Raw genomic sequence first — 19265 nt, 5'->3', positions numbered from 1 at the left:
TCAATCTTGGCTCAGGTACAGCAATGACAAAAAATGAAACCTCTGAAGTCATGGAGTCAGTTTCTAGTCACGGCTTTATTTCATGCTTGACACCAGGCCTCAAAAGGCTCGCTTCTACTGTATTTATGAGCAAATACATAAATAAACATATATATATAATTCCCAGGAATCACATCAACAAATCAAACACATGGTAACATGTGCCTTCTTCAATCTAGTTTGAGTACACTATGATCCATCATGTAATAGATCTAAAAGATCTACAGATTGTTTTGGATTTTCTACATAACGTCTCTTAATAGACAGCTTTATATTTTCCTTCACAATTCTTATACTTTCTAGGATCTCCAGTAAAACAATGAATAGAAGTGGGTGATAGTGGGATCTTTATTTAAGTTATCTATTACTATTAATAATATTACTGTTGTTGGTCTGAATTTTTGAAATTACCACTTATCAAAATTAAGGAAACTTCTTTCTATTCTTGGTTTTATACAATTGTTCTTTTAATGAATTTTAATTGAATTTTATCAAAAGTTCTTGCATCTGTTGAAATGATCATATGATTTTTAAAATGATTATAATGTAATTACTTTGATTAATTTTCAATGACAAACTTTGTATTCCTGAAATAAACTCAGTTTGATCATGATGTTATCCTTTTCATGTATCACCCCATTTGGTTTGCTAACATTTTGTTCAGGACTTTTGTGTTTGTTTCTGTGAGATTGGCTTCTTAATTGTCTTTCTTTTCAGCTTTGGTATGATAGGCTCAGTAAATAAGCTATGAAGTGTTCCCTCTTTTATCCTTTTAAAGAGGTTATATTAGATTATCTCTTCCATAAATGGTAGAACACTCCAGTACAGCCACACGGCCCTGCTGTTTTCTTTGTGAAGATATTTAATTATAGATGTTAAGGTATGTTTTTTCAAGGAATTTCTCCATTCCACCTAAATTTTAAATGTTTGGAAATACTCAAGATATATACATTACCGTTTTAATGTCTGTAAGATCTAGTGATAGCCTCTTTTCCCAATACAGTGGTTTTTTTTTTTTATGATGATCAGTGTTATCAGAGGCTTATTGATTTTTGTTTGTTACCAACTTGTGACTTATTGAATCTCTGTTCTCATTTTATTTCACTCTGTCTTTTCCTTGGATTAACTTATTTTTAACTTTGTATGATAAATACAGAGATTGTTTCCCAGTCTTCTTTTAAATAAGTCTATTTAATGTTATAAATTATCCTCAAGTCATATGTTAACATGGGGTTGGGAGCCCATTATGGACTGAATGAACTGTGTGTCTTGTCCCGCCCCCCCCCCCCCCCCCCCCCCACCAAATGCATATGTTGAAGCTCTGACCTCCAGTGTGACTATTTTTAGAGATGGGGCCTTTAGGGAGATAATTAAGGTAAATGAGGTCATAAGGGTGGGGTCTGATTCAGTAGGTCTGGTATCCTATTGGATAATTAGAGGAAAAGACACCAGAGCTCACTGCATTCTTTATTTCTTAATTATTTGGCAGTTTCCTAGGTCCTTTTTCTGCAATTTCTAGATTAATTCCATTGTGAATTAATCTGAATTATTGTAATCCTTCAAAAATGAGATTTGCTTATGGTCTAGCCATATTGTTACAGATTTGTCCATTTTTAGATATGTCCCTGTACTGTTGGTGAGAGTATAAATTATTTCAGTCTTTTTGGAAGGCAGTTTGTCACTGCTTATGAAAATAATTTGTGTCTTTTGACACATTGATTTCACTTGTAGGAATTTCCAGAAACAGCACAAATATAAAAGCATAAATACAAGAATTCTTAGTATAGGATAGTTTATAAGTGCAAAAACTTAAGAAAACCAAATGTCCATCAATAGAGAAATGGTTAAATGGTGATATACACAGAAAGTGGAATGTTATGCAGACAGTGAGATAGATATATGTGTAGTTGAAATGATAAGATATCCTGGGTATAGTAATGAAAATGAGGCTAACTGTGTAGACAGCATGTTTGGTAGGACTCCATTTGTCTTAAAAGATGAGGTTTTATCTATGTATTGGTGTTTTTTTATATATAGAAATTTTCTGAAAGAAAGGTAACAGTAGGTACCCCTAGGGAGTTAGTTAGATATTGGAGATGGACAGTAGTAAGGGCTTCTTAGTATATGCTTGATTTTTTTTTTTTTAATTTTAATTTTATTTTTTACAGTGATCATGGGTTACTTAGAATAAAGAGCTAGTTAAAATAAGTAAATGCAGAAAGTAATTGTCTCTTAAGTGTAACAAACAAAATACTAACTATATTGGGTGGAATGAATTTCTGTTGAACACACCAGAAAATTTTATTGACATTTGCCATATTTATTATTACATCTTCTTTTGCTGTTCCTCTTATCCAAATCAAAGATGAAGCTTTCTCTAGTCTGAGGTTTCAGGAATTTTGCTAGACATAGTCAGCATTGGTGATAAGGTAAACTAAGAAAATTATCGTAGAAATTCTGACCTGGCAAAACAGATTTTTAATAAAAGATCTTTATTTCCTACAGATTCCTGACATTCAAAACAGCTGGCTTTTCATACACTGCTACTGCATCAAATCAACAATGAACTGGAATGCAAAATCAGAGAGTGTCACCTTACCACCACAGTATCCTAAAAAACAGGCATCTTTTTTGGAGCAAGCTTTAGTAAACACACTTACCACAGCATCTCAAAGTTCTTTAAACCATCCTGGAAGTAACCAAGAACCGTGCCTGTTTCTCAGTAATTTAAATCCAGTTTCACAGCCGCTGCTCAACATCAGAAATTATAAAACTCCTCAACAAATCCCTATTTCTGATATGCATAGTGGGACCATTGTGACCTCACAAACTTCAGTAGAAAGAATAACATATGCAAATGTTAAAGGACCCAAAGAACAAAATCACGATTTGCAAATGTCTTCAGGAGTTACACAGGATGTATGGTTGAACTCACCAGTGAGGAATTCTATGCTTTCTCAAACAGGGGCAACTGTATCTCATCAGACTGGTTTAGGAACGAATACGCCCAATGTACATGCACTACAGAATCAATTTCTAACGTCAGATACCTATTCCATGCAACTACAAATGATCCCTTCTAATTCCGGAAGAGTTCCTATAACTTATCAAGGAAACCCGAGACTTAACCTACCTTTATCAGAGCAACAGGTTGATTGGGCACAGCAGTGTGCATCCAGTGGATTGACTTACCCAGATTACAGGCCACTTCCAAAGCAATATAGTTATTCATCACGAAGCTTTTTGCAGGAGCCTACTCTTCAGAAACAAACCCCTATGTCATCTGTATCATTACAAGTTAAAAATAGTCAATCTCCAAATCCTGCCCTGACTTTACAGTCAAAGCAGATTGCAACTGTACCGTCATATCAATATGCGGTTACTCAAACTGACAGAAGACCTCCTCCTCCTTATGACTGTAGGTATGCAAGCCAGCCTCTGCAAAGTACTCAGCATGTTGTTAAACACACTTCTATGGAAGTTCCTCAGAGTCAAGAAATGCACTTACCTGAAATGAGGAAAGACTTTTGTAGAGGCTTTCAGCAGCAGTGGCAAAACCTTAATGAAAATTTCAGCACAATGGGAAATTCCTGTAACTTGAGAGTAAATACCAATGTCAATCAGCCTTTTAATGAACCTGTTAGATCTTATGTGGATGGTGTTCAGGCTCTTACTCAAAATAATCAAGAGAAAAGAGTGGATTCTCGAAATCTAACTTCAAATCAAGTACTGGACACGAGTGCCACAAAAGAAAAGTTAGTGAGGGATATTAAAACATTAGTAGAAATAAAAAAGAAGTTTTCGGACCTTGCAAGGAAAATTAAAATTAATAAAAATCTTTTGATGGCAGCAGGTTGTATTAAAACAGCTAATACCTCTTACAGTGAATCAGCTCAAAATTGTGGGTTGTCTCTGAAACAAACTGCCAAAATCCAGTCTGGACCACAGGTAACCCTAGGCCCTCCAGATACTGTGGAGGATAAACCACCAACAGTAATGGAATCTGCAGAAGAAACAAATAGAACACACAATACATTGAATTCCAACCTTCAGGACAGAAATTTTAACCAAGTCAGTTCTGTTTTACTAAATTCTGGCTGTTCGCAAGTTGTGAGTTCTTTAAAGACGTCAACTGTTGAGATTACCCAGGCAATATTAAATAACACCCAGTTTTCATCAGGAAATTTAGTCAACGTTGCACAAAATGTGCCACCAAATTCTGAAGCAACTTCTCTTCCTCAGTCTACATCCTTTGAGGAATATGTTTCAAAGTATCCAAATAAAAATAGGCTAATTCTCAGTTTACTTGCATCTGGAAATAAAACTCAGAAGAAATTATTAAAAGATACTAATGAACGTATTCATGATTCTAAACTGCATAGTTCTGAAATGAATCCAAATATCCAGAACACTGGTAACCAAGTGAATTTGAAAACCATGGAAACTCCAGGTACTCCAACTACTTGTAATATAAATGCCAAGATATCAAACAACTCTTCTTGCTTTGAGCATAAATCCTTCAATGGAATGTCTTCTAAAAGTGACTCTCACTTTTCCCTGGAATTGCTAGCAACATGTCTGTCTTTGTGGAAAAAGCAACCTTCAGAACCTACAGAAGAAAAACAGTGTGATGAGTCAAAAAAACCCACAGCAGCAGTTGGAATTTCAAAGCCTGCGGACATCTGTGAGAAGAGTCCATTTTCAGCTGTGGTAAATTCTCAGAATAAAATTGTAAACAGCTCACACGACACAGTTTTATCAACGGTAGCACAGAATTATGAGTCTTCAGGAGCAACTACTACAAAGGGGATTGCTGTAGTATCACCCTTAATTCTTTCGGATGTCAAAACATTGTCTGTCAAAGGTATAACACCTGAAGCTTTACCTGAAACAATGTATCCAGTTATTAAAGAAGGCAGTGTTTGTAGCTTACAAAACAAATCCTCGGAAAATACTGCTGCTTTGAACGTTAATGAACCAGTGACAAGTACCACAAGCACCAAGATCTTCCCACTGATTCAGAAGGATAAGCAAAGTGAGTCAACTAATACTAATTCAGAAGTCACACCTAATACCAATCAAGGAAAGCATAACAAATTAGAACCAGATATCCAGTATCCTGTGAGTGATCAGCAAACCTCATATATATCAAAGGACAGTGATATTGTGGGCAGAGATGTATTACAGATTGGCAGTATTTGTTCTCTTGTTGAAGGTGATACCTCTTATAATTCCCAAATAGCAAAGATATTCAGCTTGCCCTCTTTGCAAAAGGTTGAGCCACAGAAACCTCTACCCAATCACCAAGTAATGAATAGTAGACAAAATGAATTTGACAATATCACTGGGAATAAAGACTTTGACTTTCAAAAAGATAATTTTGTACAGTGCACAGATGTTTCACATAAAATAACTGATCAGTCAGAGTCACTGCAACCTCCAGAACCACCGACTTTGAAGTACATTGGAGCAAAGAGTGGAATTCCAGAGGAAAGCAGTTTGGAGCATATCACTAAAAATGAAAGCATGGCTAATGATATGTGTTCACCAGCTGCTATTCAGCGGGATAGTTACCCTCAGGAAGCAGCCCAGGATCCTACAACAAATGAGAATCTCGAAGATAAGACATCAATCTTATACCTACATGATCAGCTGTCAGAACTTTTAAAAGAGTTTCCCTATGGTATTGAACCTGTGAACATGCCTGAAGGTTTTGTGGTCCAACAAATGGCACACCAAATCTCAAAAGCTCAAACTTGTGATAAAACTGGTTGTGACTGCAAAGACTCAACAGACCAGATACAAATTACAATATTAAATTCAGAGCAAATGAAAGAATTATTTCCTGAACAGGATGATCAACCCAACGAGGTAGACAAACTGACAGAGCCTCAGAAAGAAAAGCCTGTCACAAAAGAAGGGAACCAGTGTGACCCACAAGCACATGCAGTTGAAGAAACCTGTGATTCTGTAATCCTGGATTCAGAAAAAGATGATGTCCGTTGCTGTGCGTTGGGGTGGCTCTCTATGGTTTATGAAGGAGTACCTCATTGCCAGTGTAATTCCACTAAGAACTCAACTTCAAAGGAAGAAAAAGGGAAAGATCCACGTTCTCCTTTGGAGACTAACGGTTATAAACAAGAAGAGAGAACCTCTGACAGAGATGTTCCTATTGCATTTAACAGTCCTCCAAATAATCAGCTGAAGATTCCTCTGACTTGTCCAATTGAGAAAAAATATTTTCCTGAAACAGAGCAAGGCAGGAATGTAAAAGATAAACCCAAATCATCAGAACATAACAGCTCATTAAGGACAGAACAAGAATTATCTGGTCACTTTTTATCTAAAGGTGATAAAAAACCAGATTCTTTGCAGAGTCACAAAAGAAAAAGAAAACTGCAATTTCATGAGGTAACTTTTCACTCCACTAACAAAACTGCAAAATTTTCTCAAGAGAGCCTGCAGAGGAAGCTCATGGCGCAAAACTTACGACCACTAAAACCAAAGATGGGTTTTTTGACAAGTAAAAATAAAGATTTGCATGTGAAGAATGGTTCTTTGGTACAGTCAGTATCACCGGAAAAGAGAAAATTGAAAGCAGGTGGCTCTAAACAAAAAGTTTTGGAAAAGAAGTTAGATGAAGGGAGCATACTTGATTCAGAGATAAAGAAGAAGAAATATGATAAACAAGAGCAGAATAAGAATGTGGGAGGTGGTGCATTTAAATTCTGTAACCTTTTCTCAACCACAGGTGAAAGAGCCAGGATTAAAGAAAAGACAGTGTCAAATGTTAAGTCCTCAGGCTCTATGGATAGCTCATCTAAAATTAATAGAGTTCTATCACCAAAGGAGTATTTATCAAGGCAGAAGCATAAAGAAGCATTAAAGAAAAACTATGTGAAAAATGTACCATGTGATTCTCAGTATATGAGGTCCAATAAACTTTCTACGCGAGTGGGAAGTTGTGGGAGATCAAATGAGAGACACAATGGCAGTGTACAGACCTCTAAGGAATCAGTAAATACTGGTACAAGCCATGGTAAAAACCTCAAAGCCCATCATTCCAAGGAGTCTAGAACATACATTTCAAGGAATATTAAAGGAACAGTTGGTGGAAAGCAACCTGATAAAATGTGGATTGATAAAACCAAATTAGACAAAAATTTAAGTAATGTAAATAATGACGTTGAATTCAGCCAAATGGCTTCCCAAGCAAAGGATCAAAGGAAACTGTATCTGAATAGAGTTGCATTTAAATGCACTGAACGTGAGCGCATTTGTCTCACGAAATTAGACAGTTCACCCAGGAAGCTTAATAAAGAAAAGAGACCAGAAAATAAACCTAAGACCCTTTTACCTGTGAAAGATACCACAGAGAAACTAAGCATGCTGGAGTTTAAATTATGTCCAGATGGACTATTTAAGAATACAAACCCTGTTAAAGACCAGAATGATCTGCCATCTACTCCTAGGAAGGAGCAAGCTCCTGTGCAAGGTCCAGTATGATTTTTTTTGATGGTGTCTGCAACATTGTAATACTGTAGTTCAGCAAGTGACAGAGCATCTCTCCTGACTTCCCTGTAGCTAGGAGAGACTTAAATGCATTTTGCCTTTACTTAGTATTTAGTTTTCTCAGTAAGTTGATGGTTCATTGGGCAATGTTTGTTTTAAGTTTGTGTCCCACTTATTTTAAATTATATTACATTCACATTAAAGGTAAGAGGTGTATAAAATTGTAAGGTTTGCCAAATACAAAGATTTCCTTTTGTGCCAAGAAGTGACTTAGCACTCTTTGTGCTAAGTCAGAAAAGCATCAGGTGTACATTATTTCAGGTCTTGCCTTTGTTCATTCTCTTTTGGGACTTGCAGTTTCAAAGCCCTGTGAATTTGAAATTTTGGTCTAAATGTTAGGAGATATGTAATGTTAATGAAATCTTTTTGTACATACGGAAGTGGTTTGCCTTATAGTCATCTTTGAAGCAGTTGGTGATTGTGTTATCACTAAAGTGGTACCTTCTAGTCTACTCATGAAGTATGCAATGGGAGGATCTTGGAAGCAGTGTTGTCCATTGTTGAGTTACCAAACCCGAATGGAAATCATGACTGTCGGTTAGCCGAAGGATAGAATTCTCAATGTAGTGCAAGATGGAAGGAGAAAATAGAGGACTCATTATTTGTGGTAGAAGGAAACATTTATGGGTTGTGGATAGTATATGTAAAACGTTGTGTTGAGAAACCCAGATTGGAAAACTAAAGGATTTGAATGGAAATCGTAGTTTCTCCTGTACTGTGTTCAGACAGTATCTGTTTGGGTGCATAAAATTACAATGTAAATAAGGTACTTTTTCTTGGAAGTTGGTAGGGATATATGAGTATATAGAGTATAAAATTCATTTTGTAAAGTACTGGTGATTACACTTGGTTCTTAAAACTAGATCCTTAGAATCTGAGGGCCTGGTTGGAAGTGGGTGCAGCAGCAGTGTGAGGTACATTCTGTCTCATGTGCCCTTAGGTATCTTGAGATGTGTTGTTGTTCAGCCCAAGTAGGAGAAACATAATTACATAGTGAAGGTAAACTTTTAAATTGTGAGATTCAGGCACGTCATAGGGGAGAAAGCATTTTTCCATGCCCTTTTCAGTTATGTGTGAATATATCTGATGCCTTCTAAAATCTAATTTAGGCTTACATGGTTTTCCTTCATTATAGTACTAAAAGAGATGAATAGCAATATCTAGAGATCTGAAAATGAATATTTAAATAGTTTCAGGAATAAAAAGTACAAAAGAAGACTGGTTAAAATGTTTGACTGAGGAGAAAAGGATGCCGGAAGCCAACCAAGAAATAGGTAAAACTGTCTATTTAAGTTTTTATTTTACTTACCTGGCACTCTATCATATATAAGCTGGATTACAGTTATGGAAACTTGTGAAGTTTGGTTTTTATCCATATTCTTTTAAAAGATAGTTCAGTGTCTGTATGAGTGGTAGGAAGACATTCTCCTATTTTTTCTGTCATGCTGTGGACAGAGAAGTAGTGATCTATTTCCTTTTAACAAGAGAATTCTCATCACAGTGACTTAAGACAAGGGGTTGGCATGCTTCTTCTGTGTAGATAGGTTTTGCAAATCATAATGTCTCTCCTAAATACTCTAACACTGCAGTGAGAAATGGCTGTAGAATAATGAATGAGCATGGGCTATGTTCCAATTAAACTTTACCAAAACTTGCTAGAGGCTGGGCTTGGCCCACAGGCATACCCTGTTAGCCAACCCCTAGATTAGATTATTTGCAAGTTAGTTAATTAAATTCTCAAAACCAGGGAGACAAAGATGTTCCCATTTATCAATGAGAGGTTAGATCATTTGGCTAAAGTTACATAGCCAGTAACTCAGTAGGGACTTGAACCACATCCCTGTCTTCAAAGTTTATTAAGTGTGGAATTTGAGTTATTTTGATGACGAAAGACTGATGCTCATAGTTTTTTGTTTCGGTTTGGTTTTGGGTTTTTTGGGGTTTTGTTTGTTTGTTTACTGGGAAGGGTTTTGGGCTGAGGGCCAACAAGAAAACCAGAGTTTTTAGTATCTGATTTTTAATTAGTGGAATGAATGTATTTTGTGTTTTAGGGTTTTGCATTGAGAACTGGAACCTAGGGTTCAGGAAATTTAGTTTGGGTTAATTAAATATGAAGAGTTCATAAGAGTCTTTTGAAAATTGGGAGAAGCAGAATTTTGCCATGAGCAGTAATAAAGAGAAGTAAGAGAAGAAGTGTGACAAAGGTTGAGAAGAGCTTATAAAGAATATATTTAAGCAGGCATGTAGAAATGGAGTCTTATACATTGAAGATACATAAAGGGAAAAAGAAACCTGAATGAAAGAATCAAAGGAAGAAGAAATGTGCACTCTTAATTAGAACAGGAAGACAACTGAAAGAGGGGAAAATGAATTAGTGAGAGTAGAAAACACACCCCTAAAGTTGGAACACAGGAAGTGAAATATGAGAAAGATGGAAAATGGGTGTGGAGATTGCAGCAAGAAAGTTCCTTGGAAAAAGGGAGGACCATAAGTTTTGCCTCAGAGAGAGTTGAGAGGCATAACTGGAATCTGAATCTGAAAATACTCAGAAGACAGATACATGCACAGGTTGACCAGAGGCTCAGGGAGCAGCATGAGCTAAACGACAGATGTGAAGATACCTGCGAACAGGATGAGCAATAAACACTGAAGGTGGGACATCAGTACTCAGGATCACTATGAAAATGACACAAAGCAGGGCCCAGGAGCAATGAGAGATGCAGCAGGGTGAGAGAAAAGCTAAGAAGCAAGTCCAGAGCTCTGTCAAGGGTCTTACAAGGGCTTCCCTGGTAGCGCAGAGGTTCAGAATCTGCCTGCCAACGCAGGGGACATGGGTTCATGCCCCGATCCAGGAAGACCCCACATGCTGTGGAGCAACTAAGCCCGTGTGCCACAACTGCTGAGCCTGCACTCTAGAGCCTGTGAGCCATAACTACTGAAGCCCACATGCCTAGAGCCTGCTCGCTGCAACTGGAGAGAGCCTGCGTGCGGCAACAAAGACCCAACGCAGCCAAAAATAAATAAAATTATAATTTAAAAAAAAAGTCTTATGAGACTCAGGGAAATCATGAAAGACAGAACATACCAAGAGGAAGAGGCTGAAGAACTGGAACTCCCAGAGAGCTATAAAAAACACGCTTTAGATAAGCAACACCTAAATTTGGTGACAAAGGTTGGAGTGTAGATGGAGCAAGTCGTGAAGCTATCAGGGTGAGGTAGAAGAAGAGGAGGTGACAGAATCCAGCGGAAAGCAGCTTAGAGGTGCACCTGAGGTATCAGCATTCATAACAGAAAGCTGCTGTGCACAGAGAGGAATTTGAAACAGATAAAGAATTAAGAGTAGCCGTCCCCTGTTAGCAAAAAAAATAAATAAAGAAGAGGACAGAGTGCTTGACCCACCCAGGCAGAAAAAGGTACAAGAAAACTTACTCAGAAAGGAGTGGCTAGAGCAGGAATGTGAAGTACAGGAATTCAGAATTGGAACAGCTTCTGAGATATAGAGGCACATCTAGAAATATACAGAAAAAGGAAAGGCTGGCTGGGCCCGTCAAAAAAGGGATAGTGAGGCTAATAACAGCACTGAAATAGTCTAAAGAAACAGAAAAATACAGATATTTCTTAGAATACCTAGTGCATAACAAGGCCAGAATATGCAAGCTGTACCTTTCATTTACTCTTTGGAACTGGCTTGCATTTGTGCTTTTTGTATTGCTAGTTTAGATGGCTGTTAAGAAAGTCACGTTTATAATAGTATGCAAATAATGAGTTTTTATTGGGCAAGCGTACAGGTAGAGCAGAATAGCCCTGGGCAGTAAAGATGGGAATGACGTTAGAAAACAGCCCCCAAAGGAGAGGCAAGATGTCCTGTGTATTTACTTTATAATTCTGTAGGTAAAGAGCCATAGTTTGTCACACTTAGCTCTTTCCCTAATTTTTTATCCCAGAGAACAACGCATGTTTTCCGTCTCAATTTATATTGATTGTATACTAGTCACTAACATTAAGAGTAATAAAGTAAATAAAATTTTTGTTTCCTTAGATGATAATGTTTTGGCTAATTCAAGACTCTCCAAGAGAAGTTTCAGTGCAGATGGATTTGAGACACTACAAAACCCAGTAAAAGATTCAAAAGCAATGTTTCAAACCTACAAAAAGATGTACATGGAGAAGAGAAGCAGAAGTCTTGGTAGCAGTCCTTTAGAATAATTTTCAGACTTTAATTCTTCTGATGGTTCTCTAATTGCCACAAGAAAATTTCTGCCACTTTCTGTTCAAATTATTTTTCTGGAAATACTCAGATTGCCGTGATAAAATTTCTCAGAGTTTGGTTACCATTTTAGGTTATGTATATCATCAAAGTTACTTAATTAAATTGGCTTGAGAACCTTATTTGTGGGTAGCAGACATAAGAAATAGATGGTATTTGTCAGGGAAACCATAAGGTATTGAATTCTGACATTATTGAACCAAGTTTACCATTATTTTAAAATGAATTATTACACAAATCTTGTTTTGAAATGCTAACTATCCATCCTAAGGGAGACCTGTGCATCACTTAAGGACTTATTTCCTCTGGGACTGTATTTTTGTTTCTAAAACTTATTAGCAAAATTTATTTTTCAGAAATCCTCACTGTGAATGTCAAAGTATATTCTTAAGTATTTTATACTGAATTGTAAACTTTTTGTCAGAGTCTTGTTTTATACTTGTTAAACTGACATAATTTTTGGATAACATCTAAACATTACTTTTCATACTTGAAATAAACATTTATTTTTTAAAAAGTATATCTGAAACAGTTTGATTTGTGTTTGATTTCCTGCCCTCACAACAGAGCACATTTTAGAAAGGTGTTTTTAAAAGGAGAAATGTTAATTAAGCTGTCACAAGTAAATATTTTCATGTTCATTCATTAGAAGAGCAAAAATTTACTAGGTTCAGTAGATTGCAAGGAAGGCAAAATATAACTCTTCAGATGTTTCTGGGCTTTTATGACTACTAGAAGTAGAAATGTGTTGTTTTCATAAAATCTTAATGCTACATAGTTCACACATATTAAAACTATAGTAAACTCTTACATGTATTTTATCACAAGTTTTAAAAATACATTCTGAAGACTTGAGAAGACTGGGCTTCTCAAAATATTAAATAGCATGCTTCCATAGGAAAAGCCATTGTGCTCATCCTGAGCAATGTCAGTAGAAGGATCAGTTAGAAAAGCAATGGTTGGTAGAACTGGCACCATAGCACCAGTCGAGTCAATGCAATGGTTCCAAACTATGAATATTAGTGGTCATTATATTGGTCATTGTGTTCTTTTTTTTTTTAACTTTATTTTACATTGGAGTATAGTTGATTAGTGTTGTGATAGTTTCAGTTGTACAACGAACTGATTCAGTTATACATGTATCTATACTTCTTCAAAATTTTTTCCCATTTAGGTTTTTAAATAATATTGAGCAGAGTTCCCTGTGCTATATTTTTATTGGGGTATAGTGGCTTTACAATGTTGTGTTTGGTTATCCATTTTAAATATAGCAGTGTGTACATGCCAATCCCAAACTCCCTAACTATCCCTTCCCCCCTGGTAACCATAAATTCATTCCCTAAGTCTGTTAGTCTGTTTTTTAAATAAGTTCATTTGTATCAGTTCTTTTTAAATTCCACATATAAGCAGTAACATACGATACTTCTCTTACTTCACTCAGTCTGACTTAATTTCACTCAGCATAACAATCTCTAGGTCCATCCATGTTGCTGCAAATGGCATTATTTCACTGTTTTTAATTACTGAGTAATATTCCATTGTATATGTGTACCACATTTTCCTTTATCCATTCCTCTGTCGATGGACATTCAGGTTGCTTCCATATCTTGGCTATTGTAAACAATGCTGCAATGAACATTGGCGTGCATGTACCCATTCTGACCATGTGTTTCTCCAGATACATGCCCCAGAGTGGGACTGCAGGATCATACGGTAGCTCCATTTTTAGATTTTTAAGGAACCTCCATACTGTTCTCCATAATGGCTTTACCAATTCACATTCCCACCAACAGTGCAAGAGGGTTCCCTTCTCTCCACACCCTCTCCAGCATTTATTGTTTGTAGATTTTTTGATGATAGCCATTTTGACTGGTGTGAGGTGATGTCTCATTGTAGTTTTGATTTGCATTTCTCTAATAATTAGCAATGTTGAACATCTTTTCATGTGCCTCTTGGTCATCTGTATGTCTTCTTTGGAGAAATGTCTATTTAGGTCTTCTGCCCATTTTTTGATTGGATTGTTTGTTTTGATGATATTAAGCCGCATGAGCTGCTTATAAATTTTGGAGACTTCCCTTGTTGGTCACTTCATTTGCAAATATTTTTGTCCATCCTGCAGGTTGTCTTTTCGTTCTGTTTATGGTTTGCTTTGCTCTGCAGAAGCTTTTAATTCGGTCCCATTTGTTTATTTTTATTTTCATTACTCTAGGAGGTGGATCAAAGACGATATTGCTGTGATTTATGTCAAAGATTGTTCTGCGTATGTTTTCCTCTAAGTTTTATAGTGTCTGGTCTTACATTTAGGTCTTTGATCCATTTTGAGTTTATTTTTGTGTATCGTGTTAAAGAATGTTCTAATTTCATTTTTTTACATGTAGTTGCCCTGTTTTCCCAGCACCATTTGTTGAAGAGGCTGCCTTTCCACCATTGCATAATCTTGCTTCCTTTGTCATAGATTGACCATAGGTGCCTGGGTTTATTACTGGACTTTCTAATCTCTTTCTATCAATGGACCCATTAATCTATATTTCTGTTTTTGTGCCAGTACCATACTGTTTGGATGACTATAGATTTGTAGTATAGCATGAAGTCAGGGAACCTGATTCCTCCAGCTCCATTTTTCTATCTCAAGATCGCTTTGGCTATTTGGGGTCTTTTGTGTCTCCATACAAATTTTAAGATTTTTTGTTCTGGGCTTCCCTGGTGGTGCAGTGCTTGAGAATCTGCCTGCCAATGCAGGGGACATGGGTTTGATCCCTGGTCCGAGAAGATGCCGTGGAGCAACTAAGCCTGTGCACCACAACTACTGAGCCTGCACTCTAGAGCCCGTGAGCCACAACTACTGAAGCTCGTGTGCCTAGAGCCCATACTCCGCAACAAGAGAAGCCCGCCCACTGTAAAGAAGAGTAGCCCCCGCTCACCGCAACTAGAGAAAGCCCACGCACAGCAAGGAAGACCCAACTCAGCCAAAAATAAATAAATTTATTTTTTAAAAAAGATTTTTTGTTCTAGTTTGGTGAAAAATGCCATTGGTAATTTGATAGGGATTGCCTTGAATCTGTAGATTGACTTGTGTAGTATAGTCATTTTCACATTATTGATTCTTCCAATCCAACATGATATATCTTTCCATCTGTGTCATCTTTGATTTCTTTCATCAGTGTCTTATAGTTTTCAGAGTACAAGTCTTTTGTCTCCTTAGGTAGGGTTATTCCTAGGTATCAGTATTTTATTCTGTTCGATGCAGTGGTAAATAGGGTGTTGTTAGTGTATAGAAATGCAACAGATTTCTGTGTATTAATTTTGAAACCGGCAACTTTACCAAATTCATTGATGAGCCCTAGTAGTTTTCTGGTAGTAGCTTTAGGATTCTCTATGTATAGTGTCATGTCACGTGCAAACTGACAGTTTTACTTCTTTTACAATTTGAATTCCTTTTCTTTCTTTTTCTTCTCTGATTGCCGTCACTAGGACTTCCAAAACTATGTTGAATAAAAGTGGCAAGAGTGGACATCCTTGTCTTGTTCCTGATCTTAGAGGAAGTGCTTTCAGCTTTTTACTGTTGAGTACGGTGTTAGCTGTAGGTTTGTCTTATATGGACTTTATTATGTTGAGGTAGGTTCCCTCACTTTCTGGAGAGTTTTTATCATAAATGGGTATTGAATTTTGTCAAAAGCTTTTTCTGCATCTATCAGGATGATCGTATGGATTTTATTCTTCAATTTGTTGGTGTGGTGTATCACACTGATTTGTGGTTATTGAAAAATCCTTGCATCCCTGCGATAAATCCCACTTGATCATGGTGTATGATATTTTTAATGTACTGTTGGATTTGGATTGCTGGTATTTTGTTAGGATTTTTGCATCTGTGTTCATCAGTGATAATTGGCCTGTAATTTTCTTTTTTTGTGTTATCTTTTTCTGGTTTTGGTATCAGGGTGATGGTGACCTCATAGAATGAGTTTGGGAGTGTTCCTCCCTCTGCAATTTTTTGGAACAGTTTCGGAAGGATAGGTGTTAGCTCTTCTCTAAATGTTTGATAGAATTCACCTGTGAAGCCATCAGGTCCTTGACTTATTTATTGGGCGCTTTTTAATCACAGTCTCAATTTCAGTGCTTGTGATTGGTCTGTTCATATTTTCTGTTTCTTCCTGGTTCAGTCTTGGGAGATTGTACCTTTCAAAGAATTTGGCCATTTCTTCCGGGTTGTCCATTTTATTGGCATACAGTTGCTTGTATTAGTCTCTTATGATTCTTTGTATTTCTATGGTGTCAGTTGTAATTTTTCCTTTTTCTTGATTTGAGTCCTCTCCCTTTTTTTTCTTGAGTCTGGCTAAAGGTTTATCAATTTGTTTATCTTTTCAAAGAACCAGCTTTTATTTAGTTAAAAAAATTTATTTGACTGCATCGGGTCATACTTGTGGCATGCAGGCGCGTGCAGGATTTTTGTTGCCACGTGCAGGCTCATTAGTTATGGCATGCGAACTCTTAGTTGCGGCATGTGTGATCTAGTTCCCTGACCAGGGATCGGACCCGGGCCCCCTGCATTGTGAGCATGGAGTCTTGTCCCAGAACCTGCTTTTTAGTTTCATTGAAATTTGCTGTTGTTTTCTTTGTCTCTATTTCATTTATTTCTCTGATCTTTATGATTTCTTTCCTTCTAGTAACTAGATTTTGTTTGTTTTTCTTTTTCTTGTTGCTTTAGATGTAAGGTTAGGTGGTTTATTTGAGATTTTTCTTGTTTCCTGAGGTAAGGTTGTACTGCTGTAAACTTTCCTCTTAGAACTGCTTTTGCTGCATCCAGTAGAGTTTGGATCATTGTGCTTTCATTTTCATTTGTCTGTAGGTATTTTTTGATTTTCCTTTTGATTTTTTTCAGTAATCCATGGGTTGTTTAGTAGCCTATTGTTTAGCCTCCACGTGTTTGTGTTTTTTATAGTTTTTTTCCTGTAGTTTATTTCTAATCTCATAGCGTTGTGATCAGAAAAGCTGCTTGATATGATTTTAATTTTCTTAAATTTACCAAGGCTTGCTTTGTGGCCCATCATGTGGTCAATCCTGGAGAATGTTCCATGTGCACTTGAGAAAAATGTGTATTCTGCTGCTTTTGGATGGAATGCTCTATAAATATCAATTAAGTCCATCGGATCTAATGTGTCATTTCAGGCCTGTGTTTCCTTATTGATTTTCTGTCCGGATTGTCTGTCCATTGGTGTAAGTGGGATGTTAAAGTCCACTAATATTATTGTGTTACTGTTGATTTCTCCCTTTATGGCTGTTAGTATTTGCCTTATGTATTGAAGTGCTCCTATTGGGTACATACATATTTACAATCGTATCATCTTCTTGGATTATCCCTTTATCATTTTGTAGTGTCCTTGTTTGTCTCTTAGTCTTTATTTTAACATCTATTTTGTCTGATATGAGTATTGCTACTCCCACTTTCTTTTGATTTCCATTTGCATGGAATACCTTCTCATCCCCTCTCTTTCAGTTTGTATGTGTCAGTAAGTCTGAAGTGGGCCTCTTGTAGACAGCATATATATATGGGCATTGTTTTTGTATCCATTCAGCCAGTCTGTCTTTTGGTGGGCGCATTTAATCCATTTACATTTAAGGTAATTATTGATATGTATGTTCCTATTGTCATTTTCTTAATTGTTTTGGGTTTGTTTTTGTAGGTCTTTTTTCTTCCCTTCATCTTTTATTCTCTTCTGTGGTTTGATGACCATCTTTAGTGTTGTCTTTGGGTTGCTTGTGTGTGTGTGTGTGTGTGTATTGTAGTTCTTGGGTTTGCTATTCCCATGTGGTTTTGATATAGCAGTCTATATGTTCAGGTTGTTTTAAGTTGCTGGTCTCTCTTTCTCACCTAGAGGAGTTCCTTTAGCATTTGTTGCAAAGCTGCTCTTGTGGTGCTGAATTCTCTTTAGCTTTTGCTTGTCTGTAATGTTTTTTATTTCTCCATCATATCTGAATGAGAGCCTTGCTGGGTAGAGTATTCTTGGTTGTAGGTTCTTCCCTTTCATCACTTAAAATATATCGTGCCAATCCCTTCTTTCTGGCCTGCAGAGTCTGTGCTGAGAAATCAGCTGATAACCTTATGGGAGTTCCCTTGTATGTTATTTGTCATTTTTCTGTTGCTTTTAATACTTTTTCATTTTCTTTAGTTTTTGTAAATTTGATTAGTATGTGTCTCAGCGTGTTCCTCGTTGGGTTTATCCTGCCTGGGACTCTGTGCTTTCTGGACTTAGGTGACTGTTTCCTTTCCCATGTTAGGGGAATTTTCAGCTATTATCTCTTCAGATATTTTCTCATGTTCTTTCTCTCTTCTCCTTCTGGGACCCCTATAATGAGAATGTCGGTGCATTTAAAAAAAAAAATTTATTCATTTTGGTTGCACCGGGTCTTAGTTGCAGCACGTGGGATCTTTAGTTGTGGCATGTAGACTTCATATTTATGGCGTGCAGACTTCTTAGTTGTGGCATGTAAAATCTTAGTTGCATGGCGTGCATGCGGGATCTAGTTCCCTGACCATGGATCAAACCCAGGGGCCCTGCATTGTGAGCGCAGAGTCTTACCCACTGGACCACTAGGGAAGTCCCTGTTGGTGCATTTAATGTTGTCCTATAGTGCTCTTAGACTGTTTTCATTTCTTTTCTTCTTTATTCTGTTCCATGGCAGTGATTTCCCGCATTCTGTCTTCCAGGTCACTTATCCATTCTTCTGTCTCAGTTATTCTGCTTTTGCTTCCTTCTAGTGTATTTTTCATTTCAGTTATTGTATTGTTCCTCTCTGTTTGTTTGTTCTTTAGTTCTTCTAGGTCTTTGTTAAACATTTCTTGCATCTTCTCGATCTTTGCCTCCATTCTTTTCTGTGGTCCTGGATCATCTTCACTCTCATTCTGAATTCTTTTTCCAGAAGATTGCCTATCTCCAGTTCACTTAGTTCTGGGATTTTATCTCGTTCCTTCATTTGGGATGTAAACCTCTACCATTTCATTTTGTCAAACTTTCTGTGATTGTGGTTTTTGTTCCACAGGCTGTAGGACTGAAGTTCTTGCTTCTGCTGTCCGCCCTCTGGTGAATGAGGCTATCTAAGAGACTTGTGCAAGATTCCTGATGGGAGGGACTGGTGTTGGATAGAGCTGGGTCTTGTCCCTCTGGACTGGGCAATGCTCAGTAGAACTTTAATCTGCTTGTCTGCTGATGGGTGGGGCTGTGTTCCCTCCCATTTGGTTATTAGGTCTGAGCAACCCAGCATTGGAGCCTACAGGCTGGTGGGACTAATGGTGGCCTCTGGGAGGGCTCACACAGTTAGTACTTCCCAGAACTGGTGCTGCCAATGTCTTTGTCCCCTCCGTGAGCCACAGCCACCCCACCTCTTCAGG

The 19265-nt window shown here is 37.2% G+C and overlaps 1 protein-coding gene across 1 annotated transcript; it reads left to right on the top strand.

Moving 5' to 3' along the window:
- Window positions 1-2601: 2601 nt before the first annotated feature.
- On the top strand, window positions 2602-11817 carry RESF1 (retroelement silencing factor 1). The gene is made up of 3 exons (XM_065887932.1): window positions 2602-7534; window positions 8802-8885; window positions 11651-11817. Exons 1-3 carry the CDS (start codon window positions 2602-2604, stop codon window positions 11815-11817), a joined length of 5184 nt encoding a protein of 1727 aa, XP_065744004.1.
- The last annotated feature ends 7448 nt before the right edge of the window (window positions 11818-19265 follow it).

The sequence above is a fragment of the Phocoena phocoena genome, chromosome 11 (genome assembly GCF_963924675.1).
Source record: "Phocoena phocoena chromosome 11, mPhoPho1.1, whole genome shotgun sequence".
NCBI lineage: Eukaryota > Metazoa > Chordata > Mammalia > Artiodactyla > Phocoenidae > Phocoena > Phocoena phocoena.
The sequence above is the reverse complement of the archived record's forward strand: the minus strand, read 5'-3'. Positions and strand labels throughout refer to the sequence as shown.

Bases quoted from the DNA above. Each gene is read 5' to 3' on its own strand.
- RESF1 (XM_065887932.1), top strand. From the start codon at position 2,602: ATGAACTGGAATGCAAAATCAGAGAGTGTCACCTTACCACCACAGTAT. The intron at 7,535-8,801 runs GTCCAGTATGAT...ATATTTAAATAG, and splicing joins GGAGCAAGCTCCTGTGCAAG to TTTCAGGAATAAAAAGTACA. The intron at 8,886-11,650 runs GTAAAACTGTCT...TTGTTTCCTTAG, and splicing joins GGAAGCCAACCAAGAAATAG to ATGATAATGTTTTGGCTAAT.